Genomic DNA, 18044 nt, shown 5'->3' on the forward strand with positions numbered 1-18044 from the left:
CCCTATAGCCCCCCATGTCCCCCCATATCCCCCCCATATCCCCCCATATCCCCCCATAACCCCCCATAACCCCCCCATACCCCCCATAACCCCCCCCCATACCCCCCCATACCCCCCCATAACCCCCCCATACCCCCCCATACCCCCCCCATACCCCCCTAACCCCCCGCGTGCCCCCCAGCCCCATGGCGGCCGAGGTGGAGCTCATGGAGCAGCACAACAACAACCCCAGCCCCTGGGAGGACCCCGCGGGCCCGGCCAAGCTCTTCGAGTGCTCCCGCATCAAGGCCTTGGCAGGTGGGGGGCAGGCCCCCGCCCCCCATAGGGGATGGGGTTCCCTCCCCATTGATGCTCCCCATAGGGGCTGGGGTTCCCTCCCCATTGATGCTCCCCATAGGGGCTGGGGTTCCCCCCCCATTGATGCTCCCCATAGGGGCTGGGGTTCCCCCCCATAGGGGCTGGGGTTCCCTCCCCAACGATGCTCACATAGGGGTTGGGTTCCCGTCCCCATTGATGCCCCCCCATAGGGGCTGGGCTTCCCCCCCATCCCTATTGTTGCTCATATAGGGGTTGGCATTCCCCATCCCCATTGATGCCTCCCTACAGAAATTGGGTTCCCATCCCCATTGATGCTCACATAGGGGTTGGGGTTCCCCATCCCCATTGATGCCCCCCTATAGGCGTTGGGGTCCCATCCCCACTGATGCTCACATAGGGGTTGGGTCCCCCCCCATCCCCATTGATGCCCCCCCATAGGGGTTGGGGTTCCATCCCCACTGATGCTCACATAGGGGTTGGGGTTCCCATCCCCACTGATGCTCACATAGGGGTTGGGTCCCCCCCCATCCCCACTGATGCTCACATAGGGGTTGGGGTTCCCATCCCCACTGATGCTCACATAGGGGTTGGGGTTCCCATCCCCACCGATGCTCACATAGGGGTTGGGTCCCCCCCATCCCCACTGATGCTCACATAGGGGTTGGGTCCCCCCCCATCCCCACTGATGCTCACATAGGGGTTGGGGTTCCCATCCCCACTGATGCTCACATAGGGGTTGGGTCCCCCCCCATCCCCACTGATGCTCACATAGGGGTTGGGTGTCCCCCCATCCCCACTGATGCTCACATAGGGGTTGGGTCCCCCCCCGTCCCCACTGATGCTCACATAGGGGTTGGGTCCCCCCCCATCCCCACTGATGCTCACATAGGGGTTGGGGTTCCCATCCCCACTGGTGCTCACATAGGGGTTGGGGTCCCATCCCCATTGATGCCCCCCCATAGGGGTTGGGTCCCCCCCCATCCCCACCGATGCTCACATAGGGGTTGGGGTTCCCATCCCCACTGATGCTCACATAGGGGTTGGGTCCCCCCCATCCCCACTGGCTCTCGCTGCTGCCCCCCGCAGACGAGCGCGACGCGGTGCAGAAGAAGACCTTCACCAAGTGGGTGAACGCGCACCTGGCGCGCGCCTCCTGCCGCGTCGGGGACCTCTACTGCGACCTCCGCGACGGCTTCGTCCTCACGCGCCTGCTCGAGGTGCTCTCCGGGGAGCAGCTGGTGAGGGACGGGGGGCAGCCCCCCACCATGGCATCCAGTGGGGTCCATGGGGACCCATCTGTTGGCGCCTGGGGTCAGTTGGGTCCTTCCAGCCATGGCTGAGGGACAGCAAGAGTTGGGTTGGAACCTCCTCGTCGTCCTCCAGCTCCATCAACCGTTGGGTTGGGTTGGGTTGGGACCTTCCCATCACCACCCAGGTCCCATCTATCACCGTTTGGGTTGAGTTGGGACCTCCCAACCACAGCCAAGGTCCATCAACCATTTGGGTCGGGTTGAGTTGAGATCTTCCCATCACCACCCAGGTCCAGCAACCGTTGGGTTGGCTTGGGTTGAGTTGGGTCCTCCCCATCGTCCTCCAGCTCCATCAACCATTGGGTTGACTTGAGCTGGGCCCTTCCCAGCTCCATCCACCACCAGCTGGGTTGGGTTGGGTTGGGTTGAGTTGGGTTGGATTGGGTTGAGTTGGGTTGGATTGGGTTGGGTTGGATTGGATTGATTTGGGTCGAATTGAGTTGGGTTGGGTTGAGTTGAGTTGGGTTAGGTTAGGTTGGATTGGGTTGAGTTGAGTTGGTTTGAGTTCTGTTAGGTTGGGTTAGGTTTGATTGGGTTGAGTTGAGTTGGTTTGAGTTCTGTTGGGTTGGGTTGGGTTTCATTGAGTTGGGTTGTGTTAAGTTGGGTTGGATGGGGTTGAGTTGGGTTGCGTTGGCTTGGGTTGAGTTGGGTTGGGTTTAGTTGAGCTGGGTTGTGTTGCATTGAGTTGGGTTGAGATGGGTTGGGTTGTGTCGCATTGAGTTGGGTTGAGTTGGGTTGGGTTTAGTTGAGCTGGGTTGTGTTGCATTGAGTTGGGTTGAGATGGGTTGGGTTTAGTTGAGCTGGGTTGTGTTGCATTGAGTTGGGTTGAGATGGGTTGGGTTTAGTTGAGCTGAGTTGTGTTGCATTGAGTTGGGTTGAGATGGGTTGGGTTGTGTCGCATTGGTTTGGGTTGAGTTGGGTTGGGTTTAGTTGAGCTGGGTTGTGTCGCATTGAGTTGGGTTGAGATGGGTTGGGTTGGGTTGCACTGGGCGGAAGGACCCCCTCCGAGCCGGGCCACGGCGCCTCCCCAGCCCAAGCCGACGCGGGGCCGGATGCGCATCCACTCCCTGGAGAACGTGGACAAGGCGCTGCAGTTCCTCAAGGAGCAGCGCGTGCACCTGGAGAACGTGGGCTCCCACGACATCGTGGACGGCAACCACCGCCTGACGCTGGGCCTCATCTGGACCATCATCCTCCGCTTCCAGGTAGCGCCATGGGGCTGCCCCCTGGCCCTGGGGGCCTGGCCCTGAGCCGCCGATGCTCCATGGCCCTGCCCCAGATCCAGGTCATCAAGATCAAGACCGAGGACAACCGGGAGACGCGCTCGGCCAAGGACGCGCTGCTGCTCTGGTGCCAGATGAAGACGGCGGGGTGAGGGGGGGCCCAGCCCTGGCAGCTCCCATGGCCGGGGCAGGGCCGGCGCCGGGTGACCCCATTCCATCCTGTTCCACCCCCATCCACCCCATTCCATCCCCTTCCCACCCCCATTCACCCCATTCCATCCCGATCCATCCCCTTCCCACCCCCATCCACCCCATTCCATCCCGTTCCATCCCCTTCCCACCCCCATCCACCCCATTGCATCCCTTCCCACCCCTTCCCACCCCTTCCCATCCCTTCCCACGCTTCCCACCCCTTTCCATCCCCTTCCCATCCCTTCTGACCCCTTTCCCACCCCTTTTCCTTCCCTTCCCACCCCATTGCCCCCTTTCCCCCCAGCTACCCCGAGGTGAACATCCAGAACTTCACCACAAGCTGGAGGGATGGGTTGGCCTTCAACGCCCTCATCCACAAGCACAGGTTTGCTTTGGGGGGGGGCACGGACATGGGGGTGACCCCATCCATCCCTTGGGTCCCCTCCGTGGCCTGGGGGGCTCCATGGGGCTGTGTCCCCCCCCCATAGGCCGGATCTCGTTGACTTCCACAAGCTCACCAAGTCCAACGCCACCTTCAACCTGCAGCAGGCCTTCAACACGGCCGAGCAGCACCTGGGGCTCAGCAAGCTCCTGGACCCCGAGGGTAAGGATGGGGCCACCCCATGGCGGGGGGGGGGTTGGGGGTCCTCTGCTCCCTCTGCCTTCATCTCCCACCTCCAAGGAGCCTTGGTGGCCCTATGGGGACCAGAGCTTTCCCCCCCGCCCCATCAGATGTGAACATGGAGGACCCCGATGAGAAGTCCATCATCACCTACGTGGTGTCCTTCTACCACTACTTCTCCAAGATGAAGGCGCTGGCGGTGGAGGGGAAGCGCATCGGGAAGGTGGGTTTGGGATGGTGCCCTCCATGGGGTTCCATGGGATGCCCCATCCTTGTCTCCATTGGATGTCCCATCCTTGCCTCCATGGGATGGCCCATCCTTGGTTCTGTGGGATGCCCCATCCTTGCCTCCATTGGATGTCCCATTCTTGTCTCCATGGGATGCCCCATCCTTGCCTCCATTGGATGTCCCATCCTTGTCTCCATGGGATGTCCCATCCTTGCCTCCATTGGATGTCCCATCCTTGCCTCCATGGGATGTCCCATCCTTGCCTCCATTGGATGTCCCATTCTTGTCTCCATGGGATGCCCCATCCTTGCCTCCATTGGATGTCCCATCCTTGTCTCCATGGGATGTCCCATCCTTGCCTCCATGGGATGTCCCATCCTTGGCTCCATTGGATGTCCCATCCTTGCCCCGATTGGATGTCCCATCCTTGTCTCCATGGGATGGCCCATCCTTGCCTCCATTGGATGTCCCATCCTTGCCTCCATTGGATGTCCCATCCTTGTCTCCATTGGATGTCCCATCCTTGCCTCCATTGGATGTCCCATCCTTGTCTCCATTGGATGTCCCATCCTTGCCTCCATTGGATGTCCCATCCTTGTCTCCATTGGATGTCCCATCCTTGTCTCCGTGGGATGTCCCATCCTTGTCTCCATTGGATGTCCCATCCTTGCCTCCATGGGATGTCCCATCCTTGTCTCCATTGGATGTCCCATCCTTGTCTCCATTGGATGTCCCATCCTTGTCTCCGTGGGATGTCCCATCCTTGTCTCCATTGGATGCCCCATCCTTGCCTCCGTGGGATGTCCCATCCTTGTCTCCATGGGATGTCCCATCCTTGTCTCCATGGGATGTCCCATCCTTGGCTCCATGGGATGTCCCACCCCTGTTTCCATGGCTCTTAGCCCCCCATCACCACCCCCAACCCCACATTGGATCTCAAGAGGGTTCTTTGCCCCCCCTCCATCACCCAGACCCATCCAAACCCCACATTGGATCTCAAGGGGGTTCCGTCCCCCCCTCCATCACCCAGACCCATCCAAACCCCACATTGGATCTCAAGAGGGTTCTTTGCCCCCCCTCCATCACCCAGACCCATCCAAACCCCACACTGGATCTCAAGAGGGTTCCGTCCCCCCCTCCATCACCCAGACCCATCCAAACCCCACACTGGATCTCAAGAGGGTTCTTTGCCCCCCTCCATCACCCAGACCCATCCCAACCCCACATTGGATCTCAAGAGGGTTCCGTCCTCCCCTCCATCACCCAGACCCATCCAAACCCCACACTGGATCTCAAGAGGGTTCCGTCCCCCCTCCATCACCCAGACCCATCCAAACCCCACATTGGATCTCAAGAGGGTTCCATCCTCCCCTCCATCACCCAGACCCATCCAAACCCCACATTGGATCTCAAGAGGGTTCTGTCCCCCCCTCCATCACCCAGACCCATCCAAACCCCACACTGGATCTCAAGAGGGTTCCGTCCCCCCCTCCATCACCCAGACCCATCCAAACCCCACACTGGATCTCAAGAGGGTTCCGTCCCCCCCTCCATCACCCAGACCCATCCCAACCCCACATTGGATCTCAAGAGGGTTCTTTGCCCCCCCTCCATCACCCAGACCCATCCAAACCCGCCTCCTCCCGCATCCCCTCAGGTGCTGGACCAGGCCATGGAGATCGAGGCCATCGTGGAGCGCTACGAGGCGCTGGCGGCCGCGCTGCTGGCCTGGATCCACCAAACCATCGCCGTCATCGGCACCCAGAAGTTCGCCAACTCCCTGCTGGGGGTGCAGCAGCAGCTCCAGGCCTTCACCGCCTTCTGCACCCTGGAGAAGCCGGTCAAGTGAGGCCCTGGCTATGGGGCAGGATGGGACCCACACAATGGGTTCAGCACCCCCACGGCCATGCCCTGCTCCTGCCCCACAGGTTCCAAGAGAAGGGCAACCTGGAGGTGCTGCTCTTCAGCATCCAGAGCAAGCTCCGCGCCACCGACCGCAGGCTCTACGTGCCCAGCGAGGGCAAGAGCATCGCGGACATCAACAAGGTACCGGGCACGGGGGGGGAGCAAAGAGGGGATGGGGATGGCCCCGTTGCACGCCCCCGTTGGTGACCCCCATGTGTGTGTATCCCGCCCCATTCCCAAGGCCTGGAGCTGCCTGGAGAAGGCGGAGCACGAGCGGGAGGTGGCGCTGCGCCGGGAGCTCATCCGCCAGGAGAAGCTGGAGCTGCTGGCCCAGCGCTTCGACCATAAGGTGGCCATGAGGGAGACGTGGCTGCAGGAGAACCAGCGCCTCGTCTCGCAGGTGGGGGGCACTTCGCGTCCCTTCCCTTCCCTTCCCATCCCTTCCATCCTCTTCCATCCCTTTCCATCCTTTTCCATCCCCTTCCATCCCATTCTATGCCTTTGAATACTTTTCCACCCCTTCCCATCCCATTCCATCCCATTCCATCCCTTTCCTTCCTTTTCCATCCTATTCCATCTCATTCCAACCCATTCCATCCTTTTTCTTCCATTTCCATCCCTTTCAATCCTTTTCCATCCCATTCCCTCCCTTTCCCTGCCTTTCCATCCCATTCCACCTCATTCCATCCCATTCCATCCTTTTTCTTCCATTTCCATCCCTTTCAATCCTTTTCCATCCCATTCCCTCCCTTTCCCTGCCTTTCCATCCCATTCCACCTCATTCCATCCCATTCCATCCTTTTTCTTCCATTTCCATCCCTTTCAATCCTTTCCCATCCCATTCCCTCCCTTTCCCTGCCTTTCCATCCCATTCCACCTCATTCCATCCCATTCCATCCTTTTTCTTCCATTTCCATCCCTTTCAATCCTTTTCCATCCCATTCCCTCCCTTTCCCTGCCTTTCCATCCCATTCCACCTCATTCCATCCCATTCCATCCTTTTTCTTCCATTTCCATCCCTTTCAATCCTTTTCCACCCCTTTCCCCTCCTTTTCCACCCCTTTCCATCCCTTCCCACCCCTTTCCACCCCTTCCCATCTTTTCTCTCCCCTCCCATCCCTTTCCCCCCCCATTCCCACCCCACCGCTCCCACCTCCCCTCACCCCAGGACAACTTCGGCTACGACCTGCCGGCGGTGGAGGCGGCCATGAAGAAGCACGAGGCCATCGAGGCCGACATCTCCTCCTACCACGAGCGCATCCAGGCCGTGGTGGAGCTGGCGCTGGAGGTGGCCGCCGGCGGCTACTACGACACGCGGCGCATCGGCGCCCAGAAGGACAACGTCCTGCGGCAATGGGCGCTGCTGGGGGAGCTCCTGCGCGCCCGCCGCGCCCGCCTCGAGCAGAACCTGGCCCTGCAGAGGATCTTCCAGGAGATGGTGCACATGATCGACTGGATGGAGGACATGCAGGTGGGAGCCGGAACTCAACGGGCAACGGAGGGCTCGCCGCGTCCTCAGTGGGAGATTGAGGGCCTGTTGCGTCCTCGATGGGTGATGGAGCACCCATTGCATCCTCAATGGGTGATGGTGCACCCATTGCATCCTCAGTGGGAGATTGAGGGCCTGTTGCGTCCTCGATGGGTGATGGAGCACCCATTGCATCCTCAGTGGGAGATTGAGGGCCTGTTGCGTCCTCGATGGGTGATGGAGCGCCCATTGTGTCCTCAATGGGAGATTGAGGGCCTGTTGTGTCCTCGATGGGTGATGGAGCACCCATTGCGTCCTCAATGGGAGATTGAGGGCCTGTTGCATCCTCGATGGGTGATGGAGCACCCATTGTGTCCTCAATGGGAGACTGAGGGCCCATCACGTCCTCAATGGGTGATGGAGCACCCATTGCATCCTCAATGGGTGATGGTGCACCCATTGCGTCCTCAATGGGAGATTGAGGGCCTATCGTGTCCTCAATAGGCAACTGAGCACCCATTGCATCCTCAATGGGTGATGGAGCACCCATTGCGTCTTCAATAAGCAACTGAGTGCCCATTGTGTCCTCAACGGGAGATTGAGTGCCCATCATGTCCCCAATGGGTGATTGAGCACCCATCACGTCCTCAATAGGTGATTGAGTGCCCATTGCATCCCCAATGGGCGACTGAGCACCCCTTGCATCTTCAATGGGTGATGGCACCCATGATGTCCTCAATAGGTGATTGAGCACCCATCACATCCCCAATGGGCGATTGAGCACCCATCACATCCCCAATGGGCGATTGAGCACCCATCACATCCCCAATGGGCGATTGAGCACCCATCACATCCCCAATGGGCGATTGAGCACCCATCGCATCCCCAATGGGCGATTGAGCACCCATCGCATCCCCAATGGGCGATTGAGCACCCATCGCATCCCCAATGGACGATTGAGCACCCATCACATCCCCAATGGACGATTGAGCACCCATCACATCCCCAATGGGCGATTGAGCACCCATCGCATCCCCAATGGACGATTGAGCACCCATCGCATCCCCAATGGGCGATTGAGCACCCATCGCATCCCCAATGGGCGATTGAGCACCCATCGCATCCCCAATGGACGATTGAGCACCCATCGCATCCCCACCCTCGCTGAGGTCCCCTTGCCTCCCGTTGCCCTCCGCAGGGGCTGCTGCTGTCCAAGGAGCTGGGGAAGCACCTGCTGGAGGTGGAGGACCTGCTGCAGAAGCAGGGGCTGCTGGAGGCCGACATCAGCGCCCAGAGCGAGCGCGTGCAGGCGCTCAACGCGGCCGCGCTCAAGTTCTCCGAGCTGGAGGGTAACGGGGCCGGGTCCCCATTGGGAGCCATGGGGGGATGCTGGAGGGTAACGGGGCCGGGTCCCCATTGGGAGCCATGGGGGGATGCTGGAGCTCAATGGGGCTGGATCCCCATTGGGAACCATGGGGAGATGCTGGAGCTCAACAGGGCCGGGTCCCCATTGGGAACCATGGGGAGATGCTGGAGCTCAACAGGGTTGGGTTCCCATTGGGAACCATGGGGGGATGCTGGAGCTCAACGGGGCTGGGTCCCCATTGGGAACCATGGGGAGATGCTGGAGGGTAACAGGGCCGGGTCCCCATTGGGAACCATGGGGAGATGCTGGAGCTCAACGGGGCCGCGTCCCCATTGGGAGCAATGGGGAGATGCTGGAGCTCAACAGGGTTGGGTCCCCATTGGGAACCATGGGGAGATGCTGGAGCTCAACAGGGTTGGGTCCCCATTGGGAACCATGGGGAGATGCTGGAGCTCAACAGGGTTGGGTCCCCATTGGGAACCATGGGGAGATGCTGGAGCTCAACGGGGCCAGGTCCCCATTGCTAACCATGGGGAGATGCTGGAGGGTAACAGGGCTGGGTCCCCATTGGGAACCATGGGGAGATGCTGGAGCTCAACAGGGTTGGGTCCCCATTGGGAACCATGGGGGGATGCTGGAGCTCAACGGGGCCGGATCCCCATTGGGATCCACGGGGGGATGCCGGAGCTCATCGGAGGTGCTGGAGCCGGCTCTCCCGGCGCAGGGTACCAGCCCTGCGACCCTCAGATCATCTGCAACCGCGTGCACCACGTGCGGACGTGCCTGGAGGAGCTGCGGGAGCTGGCGGCGCGGCGGCGCCGGGACCTGGAGGACTCGCGCCAGCTCTGGGCCTTCTACCAGGAGATGGAGGAAGCCGAGGCCTGGATCCGGGAGAAGGAGCGCATCTTGGGCACCAAACGGTGCGGCCGGGACCTGAGCAGCGTCTTGGCGCTCACCAAGAAGCACCAGAGCATGCTGGGCGAGCTGGGCGGGCGCCGCGCGCTGCTGCACCAGAGCATGAAGAAAGGCGAGCAGCTCCTGGCCAAGGCGAGCGCCGGCACCGGCGGCATCCAGGAGAAGACGCGGGCGGTTTGGTTGCGTTGGAAGAAGCTGGAGGAGGCCACGGGGCTGCACCAGCAGCGCCTGCAGGAGGCGTTGGGCTTCTTCCAGTTCAGCGCCGAGACGGACGACCTGGTGGCGTGGCTGCAGGACACGTACCGCGTGGTGTCCAGCGACGACTTCGGCCACGACGAGCACTCGAGCCGAGCGCTGCTGCGCCAGCACCGCGCCGTCCTGGCCCAGGTGGAGAAGCACCGCGTGGCCGTGGCCGCCCTGCGCCAGCAGCTGGGGCTCCTGGCCCCCGAGCATCGCCAAGGCGTGGACGTGCAGATCCGGGTGGTGGAGGTGGAGCAGCTCTACGGCGAGGTGGCCGAGGTGGCCGTGCTGCGGCAGCAGTGGCTGCAGGACGCCTTGGCCGTCTACCGCATGTTCAGCGAGGTGCACGCCTGCGAGGTGTGGGTGGACGAGAAGGAGCAGTGGTTGGAGAGGATGGTGGTGCCGGAGGAGCTGGATGAGGTCGAGGTGGTCCAGCACAGGTGGGATGCGGTGGGAAGCAGCGGGGGGGGCCCCGGATCCGCTCCGGCACCGTGGGGTTGGGCCCCATCGCTCCCGTCCTCTCGCCAGGTTCGAGAGCCTGGACCAGGAGATGAACAGCGTCATGGGCCGCATCCTGGACGTCAACCAAGTGGTGCAGCAGTTGGTGGATGGAGGACACCCCAGCTCCGAGGAGGTCCGAGCGTGCCAGGACCACCTCAACAGCAGGTACGACACTGATTTGGAGGTCTCTTTGGAAGCCCAAAGGTGGATCCTAACTTGCTTTCAGGGCTCCTTTGTAATGCCCAAAGGTGGATCACAAACTGATTTGGGGGTCCTTGGTGATGCCCAAAGGTGGATCCCAAACTGATTTGGGGGTCCTTGGTGATGCCCAAAGGTGGATCCCAAACTGATTTGGGTGTCCTTGGTGATGCCCAAAGATGGATCCCAAACTGATTTGGGGGTCCTTTGTGATGCCCAAAGATGGATCCCAAACTGATTTGGAGGTCCTTTGTGATGCCCAAAGGTGGAACCCAAACTGATCTGGGGGTCATTGGTGATGCCCAAAGGTGGAACCCAACCTGGTTTTGGGTCTCCTTTGTAATGTTCAGAGGCGGGTCCCAACCTGTTTGGGGGCTCCTTCTGATGCCAAAAGGTGGATCCCTAACTATTAACCCTAACCATAACCCTAACCCTAACACCTAACCCTAACCATAACCCTAACCCCTAACCCTAACATTAACCCCTAACGATAACCCTAACCACTAACCATAACCCTAACCATAACCCTAACACCTAACCCTAACCATAACCCTAACCCCTAACCCTAACATTAACCCCTAACGATAACCCTAACCCCTAACCCTAACATTAACCCCTAACCACTAACCATAACCCTAACCATAACCCTAACCATAACCCTAACCCTAACCACTAACCCTAACCCTAACCCTAACCCCTAACCCTAACCCTAACCCTAACCCTAACCCTAACCCTAACCCTAACCCTATGCGATGCCCAAGCATTGCCATGGCCGTGCCGGGTCCCCACAGGTGGAACCGGGTGGTGGAGCTGGTGGAGACCAAGAAGACCCAACTGAGCTCGGTGCTGCAGATCCAGAACCACCTCCTGGAGTGTGCCGAGGTGAAGGCCCAGGTGCGGGACAAGCGCAAGGCCATCGAGGCCACGCGCTCCGGCACCGGCGACGGCCTCGGCGGCATCTTGGCCTTGCAACGGCGCCTTTCCACCATGGAGGCGGCGCTGGTGGTGCTGGAGCCGCGCTTGGTGGAGCTGCAACGGGAAGGGGAAGCTTTGGCCGCTTCCCACCCGGGCCGGGCGCTGGAGATCCTGGTGCCCTTCGAGGAGATCCACGAGGAATGGGACGGGCTCCAACGGGCGCTGCAGGGCTGCGAGGATTCCTTGAGCGTGGCCGGGCGCCTCCAGGCCTTCATCCACGACCTGGACACGTTCCTGGCTTGGTTGGTGAAGACCCAAGCGGCGGCGGCCGACGAGGAGGTGCCGGCGAGCTTGGCGGCGGCAGAGGCGATGCTGAACCGGCACGGGGCCCTCAAGGAGGAGATCGACGGGCACGAGGAGGACTACGTGCGCATCCGCGCCGCCAGCGACCTGCTGGCCATGGAGGGCACCGAGGTGCCCAACCTGTCCCTGCAGCAGTGGGTGCAGAAGCTGGATGCGGGCTGGGCAGAGCTGCTGCGGAGCTGGGAGGCGCGCCGGGAAGCATTGGCCCAGGCCCACGTCTTCCACCTCTTCCTCCGGGACGTGCGCCAGTGCGAGAGCATCCTCAGCAACCAGGTACAGAGCGGCGGACACAGGACAGGGAACGGAGCAGGCACGAAGGGTTCGGGTTAGGGTTAGATCCCAACATCATTTGGGGTCCCCTTAGTGGGATAGGAACGAGGATATCGCCTCCAAAGTGGGGCTATCACATTGGAGCCCTAACAATAAACCTAACCTAAAAGTAACACTAAACCTAACCCTAACCCTAAACCCTAACAATAACCTAAACGCTAACTCTAACCCTAAACTGTAAACTTAACATAACCCCTAAACCTAAACCTAAATCCAAACCTAACGCCAAACCATAGCCACTAACCATACCCATAACAATAACCCCTAACCTTAACTCTAACCACTAAAATTAACCCTAACACTACCACAACCACTAACCCTAACCCCCTAACCCTAACCCTAACCCTAACCCTAACCCTAACCCTAACCCTAAACCAAAACCCTAACCCTAACCCCAAACCTAAACCTAACCCCTAAAGTTAACCCTACCCCTAACCCTAACCCTAACCCTAACCCTAACCCTAACCCTACCCCTAACCCTAACCCTAACCCTACCCCTAACAACTAACCCTAACCCCTAACAATAACCTAAACCCTAACCCTAACCCTAACCCTAACCCTAACCCTAACCCTAACCCCAACCCCAACCCCAACCCTAACCCAAACCCTAACCCTAACCCCAAACCCAACCCCAAACCCTAACCCCAACCCTAACCCCAACCCTAACCCTAACCCCAACCCCAACCCCAACCCTAACCCCAACCCTAACCCTAACCCTAACCCTAACCCCAACCCTAACCCCAACCCTAACCCTAACCCTAACCCTAACCCTAACCCTAACCCTAACCCTAACCCTAACCCCTAACCCAAACCCTAACCCTAACCCTAACCCTAACCCCAACCCTAACCCCAACCCCAACCCTAACCCCAACCCCAACCCCAACCCTAACCCTAACCCTAACCCTAACCCCAACCCCAACCCTAACCCCAACCCCAACCCCAACCCTAACCCCAACCCTAACCCTAACCCCAACCCCAACCCTAACCCCAACCCTAACCCCAACCCCAACCCCAACCCCAACCCCACCCCTAACCCAGCGCTTCCATCGCCCGTCCAGGAGGCGGCGCTGGTGGGCGCGGAGCTGCCTCGCTCCGTGGAAGGGGTCGCCAGCGCCATGAAGGCGCACAAGGACTTCGGCACCACCATGGAGCTGCACAACCAAAGGGTCCAAGGGGTTCTGGAGGCCGGCGAGAGCCTCCAGCGCCAGGGCAACCTCTACGGCGAGCGCGTGGCCGAGGCCGTGGAGCGGCTCCGGGCCAAGTAGGTGCCGTCAGCACCCAAGGGAGGCGCGCGACAGGCGCCGGCGTTGGGTGCTCCTCGTTGGGATCCCCTCGGTGATGGTGTCCCCACGGGCGCCCGTAGGAGCCACCGGAACCAGGAGCTGGCGCAGGAGCGGGCGCGGAGGCTCCAGGAGCACCTCGAGCTGCAGAGGTTCCTCCAGGAGTGCCAGCAGGTAGGGACCCCGCGCCGTGGGGCTGGTGGGGACCCCCATGGCCCCGGCACCCCCATTTGGTGTGTCCCAATGTTGGTGTCCCCCCGTCTTGGTGTCTTCCAATGTTGGTGTCTCCCAATGTTGGTGTCCCCCCGTCTTGGTGTCTTCCAATGGTGGTGTCTCCCAATGTTGGTGTCCCCCCGTCTTGGTGTCTTCCAATGTTGGTGTGTCCCAATGTTGGTGTCCCCCCGTCTTGGTGTCTTCCAATGTTGGTGTCCCCCCATCTTGGTGTCTTCCAATGGTGGTGTCTCCCAATGTTGGTGTCCCCCCGTCTTGGTGTCTTCCAATGGTGGTGTCTCCCAATGTTGGTGTCCCCCCATCTTGGTGTCTTCCAATGTTGGTGTCTCCCAATGTTGGTGTCCCCCCATCTTGGTGTCTTCCAATGGTGGTGTCTCCCAATGTTGGTGTTCCCCCATCTTGGTGTCTTCCAATGTTGGTGTCTCCCAGTGTTGGTGTCCCCCCATTTGGTGTCCCCCAGTGTTGGTGTCACCACATTTGATATCTCCCAATGTTGGTGTCTCCCAATGTTGGTGTCCCCCAATGTTGGTGTCTCCCAATGTTGGTGTCCCCCCATTTGGAGTCCCCCCCATCTTGGTGTCCCCCATGTCAATGTCCCCCCCAGTATTGGTGTCCCCCAGTGTTGGTGACCCCCATTTGGTGTCCCCCAATATTGGTGTCCCCCAATGTTGGTGTCCCCCCATTTGGTGTCCCCCAGTGTTGGTGTCACCGGGTTTGATATCTCCCAATGTTGGTGTCTCCCAATGTTGGTGTCCCCCAGTGTTGGTGTCCCCCCATCTTGGTGTCCCCCATGTCCCCCCCAATATTGGTGTCCTCCAATGTTGGTGACCCCCATTTGGTGTCCCCCAGTGTTGGTGTCACCGCATTTGTTATCTCCCAATGTTGGTGTCTCCCAGTGTTGGTGTCCCCCCATTTGGAGTCCCCCAGTGTTGGGGTGCCCCCATCTTGGTGTCTCCCAGTGTTGGTGCCCCCCAGTGTTGGTGCCCCCAGTGTTGGTGTCTCCCAATGTCGGTGTCCCCCATGTCCATGTCCCCCAGTGTTGGGGTGCCCCCATCTTGGTGTCTCCCAGTGTTGGTGTCCCCCAATGATGGTGTCTCCCAATGCTGATGTCCCCCCATTTGGTGTCCCCCAGTGTTGGTGTCTCCACATTTGGTGTCCCCCCAATGTTGGTGTCCCCCAGTGTTGGTGCCCCCAATGTTGGTGTCCCCCAGTGTTGGTGTCCCCCAATGTTGGTGTCTCCCAATGTTGGTGTCCCCCCATTTGGTGTCCCCCATGTCCATGTCCCCCAGTGTTGGGGTGCCCCCATCTTGGTGTCTCCCAATGTTGGTGTCTCCACATTTGGTGTCCCCCCAATGTTGGTGTCTCCCAGTGTTGGTGTCCCCCCCACTTGGTGGTGTCCCCCATGTCCACGTTCCCACCATCCCCAGTGTCCCCATCGCAGTGGGGCTGGGATCACCTATGGGGGGGGGGGGGGGGCAGGGTTTGGTCCGGGGGTGTCCCCGGATGCTCCTCAGCATCTTGGGGGGTTCTCGGTGGGAGCTGCCCCGGCTCCAATCCAGCCCTATCCCAGCTCCATCCAAGCCTTATTCCAGCCCCATCCCGGCTCCATCCCATCTCTATTCCAGCCCCATCCCGGCTCCATCCCAACCCCATCCCGGCTCCATCCCATCTCTATTCCATCCCCATCCTGGCTCCGTCCCGACTCCATCCCAGCCCCATCCCGGCTCCATCCCGGCTCCATCCCAGCCCCATCCCGGCTCCATCCCAGCCCCATCCCGGCTCCATCCCATCTCTATTCCATCCCCATCCTGGCTCCGTCCCAGCTCCATCCTAACCCCATCCCGGCTCCATCTCATCCCTATTCCATCCCCATCCTGGCTCCATCCCGGCTCCATCCCAGCCCCATCCCGGCTCCATCCCATCCCTATTCCATCCCCATCCTGGCTCCATCCCAGCCCCATCCCGGCTCCATCCCAGCCCCATCCCGGCTCCATCTCATCCCTATTCCATCCCCATCCTGGCTCCATCCCGGCTCCATCCCATCCCTATTCCATCCCCATCCCATCCCCATCCCGGCTCCATCCCATCCCCACCCCATCCCCATCCCACCCCACCCCATCCCCATCCCACCCCATCCCCATCCCATCCCCATCCTGGCTCCATCCCGGCTCCATCCCATCCCCATCCCATCCCCATCCCATCCCCATCCTGGCTCCATCCCGGCTCCATCCCATCCCCATCCCATCCGCATCCCATCCCCATCCCGCCTCCCTCCCGGTTCCTCCCGGCTGCATCCGGCCGCCCTCGCCGGGGTTTCCTGGCGCAGTCACCGGGCTCTCGGATGCAGCAGCAGCTGCAGCGGCACCGCAGCACCGCGCCGGGGCCGCCCTCAGCACCACCGGCGCCATCCGCAGCATCGGCCTTCCCCCGTCCCCATCCTCATCCTCATCCTCATCTTCATCCCCATCCTTATCCCCATCCCCATCCCATCCCCATCATCCTCATCCCCATCCCCATCATCCTCATCCTCATCCCCATCCCCATCCCCATCCTCATCCCCATCCCCATCCCATCCCCATCATCCCCATCCCCATCCTCACCCCATCCCCATCCCACCCCCATCCTCATCCTCATCCCCACCCCCCCAACCACCGCGTCATCCTTTCCCCCCCCCCCGAGCCTTTGTAGGGATCCCTTTTGGGGGGGGGGGCCCTCCAAGCTCGCCTCCCCCCCCCCCATTCCCTGCCTCCTGCCCTCTGCTCCCCCCCCCCGCTCCAGCTGGATGAGTGGCTCCAGGAGAAGGCGCTGATGGCCGGGGACCCCCCCCGGGACCCCCCCAAACCCTGGATGAGGCATCAGAGCCTCCTGGCCGAGCTGGCGCAGAGCAAAGAGTGGCTGGAGAAGATCGAGAAGGTGGGGGGGGAACGGGAACGGGAATGGGGGGGAACGGGAACGGGAATGGGGGGGAACGGGGATGGGGGGGGGGGTCAACTTTAACCATGGGGTTGTTTTTTGGGGGGGGGGATGTGGTGCTTGTGTGTCCCCCCCATTTGCTGCATTTCCCTGCGTGTCCCCCCCCCCATTCCCGGTGCATTCCCCCCCCCCCCCCGCGGCCTCCATCCTCCAGGGGGCGCTCCCCACGGCTCCGGGGGGACCCCGCACCCCAAGGTCCTTCCCCAGCCCCCCCATTCCATGGGGATTCCCCCCCCAAACCCGGACACCCCCAAACCCCATTCCATGGGGATTCCCCCCCCCCAAACCCGGACACCCCCAAACCCCATTCCATGGGGATTCCCCCCCCCCCCAAACCCGGACACCCCCAAACCCCATTCCATGGGGATTCCCCCCCCAAACCCGGACACCCCCAAACCCCATTCCATGGGGATCCCCCCCCCAAACCCGGACACCCCCAAACCCCATTCCATGGGGATTCCCCCCCCCCCAAAGCCGGACACCCCCAAACCCCATTCCATGGGGATCCCTCCCCCCCCCAAACCCGGACACCCCCAAACCCCATTCCATGGGGATTCCCCCCCCCTCCAAACCCCCCCCAAACCCCAAACCCGGACACCCCCAAACCCCATTCCATGGGGATCCCCCCCCAAACCCGGACACCCCCAAACCCCATTCCATGGGGATCCCCCCCCAAAGCCGGACACCCCCAAACCCCATTCCATGGGGTTCCCCCCCCCAAACCCGGACACCCCCAAACCCCATTCCATGGGGATTCCCCCCCCCCCCCCAAACCTGGACACCCCCAAACCCCATTCCATGGGGACCCCCCCCCCAAACCCGGACACCCCCAAACCCCATTCCATGGGGACCCCCCCCCCCAAACCCGGACACCCCCAAACCCCCTTCCATGGGGATTCCCCCCCCAAACCCGGACACCCCCAAACCCCATTCCATGGGGATTCCCCCCCCCAAACCCGGACACCCCCAAACCCCATTCCATGGGGATTCCCCTCCCCCCAAACCCGGACACCCCCAAACCCCATTCCATGGGGATCCCTCCCCCCCCCCAATCCCGGACACCCCCAAACCCCATTCCATGGGGATCCCCCCCCAAAGCCGGACACCCCCAAACCCCATTCCATGGGGATCCCCCCCCAAAGCCGGACACCCCCAAACCCCATTCCATGGGGTCCCCCCCCACATCCAATTGCATGGGGTCCCCCCAACATTGACCCCCCCCCAATTCCATGAGGCCCCCCCCCCATCCAATTCCGTGGGGTGCTCCCATCCCTGACCCCCCCCACGCCATATCCATTTGGTCCCCCCCATCCAATTCCATGGGGTCCCCCATCCCTGACCCCCCTATATCCATTGGGCCCACACAACCCCGTTCCATGGGGTCCCACCAACCCTGACGCCCCCCCCATATTCATTGGGTCCCCCCATCTCTGACCCCCCCAACCCCATTCCATGGGGTCCCCCC

General features: G+C 61.2%; 1 protein-coding gene across 1 annotated transcript; it reads left to right on the top strand.

The window, feature by feature from the left end:
- Positions 1-164: 164 nt before the first annotated feature.
- On the top strand, positions 165-16525 carry LOC134165619 (spectrin beta chain, non-erythrocytic 4-like; the record flags this gene model as incomplete). Its single annotated transcript, XM_062622606.1, has 18 exons — positions 165-297; positions 1405-1556; positions 2660-2833; positions 2908-2999; positions 3348-3428; positions 3532-3647; positions 3776-3888; positions 5552-5739; positions 5823-5940; positions 6041-6199; positions 6968-7270; positions 8466-8616; positions 9358-10228; positions 10317-10454; positions 11279-12038; positions 13154-13356; positions 13459-13549; positions 16385-16525. Coding segments are annotated over 18 exons (3984 nt in total), but the record flags the coding sequence as incomplete, so codon positions are not given.
- Positions 16526-18044: the final 1519 nt, after the last annotated feature.

The sequence above is a fragment of the Pezoporus occidentalis genome, unplaced genomic scaffold (assembly GCF_034315485.1).
Source record: "Pezoporus occidentalis ecotype Australia unplaced genomic scaffold, CSIRO_AGI_Poc_V1 ctg1076, whole genome shotgun sequence".
Classification (NCBI taxonomy): Eukaryota; Metazoa; Chordata; class Aves; order Psittaciformes; family Psittacidae; genus Pezoporus; species Pezoporus occidentalis.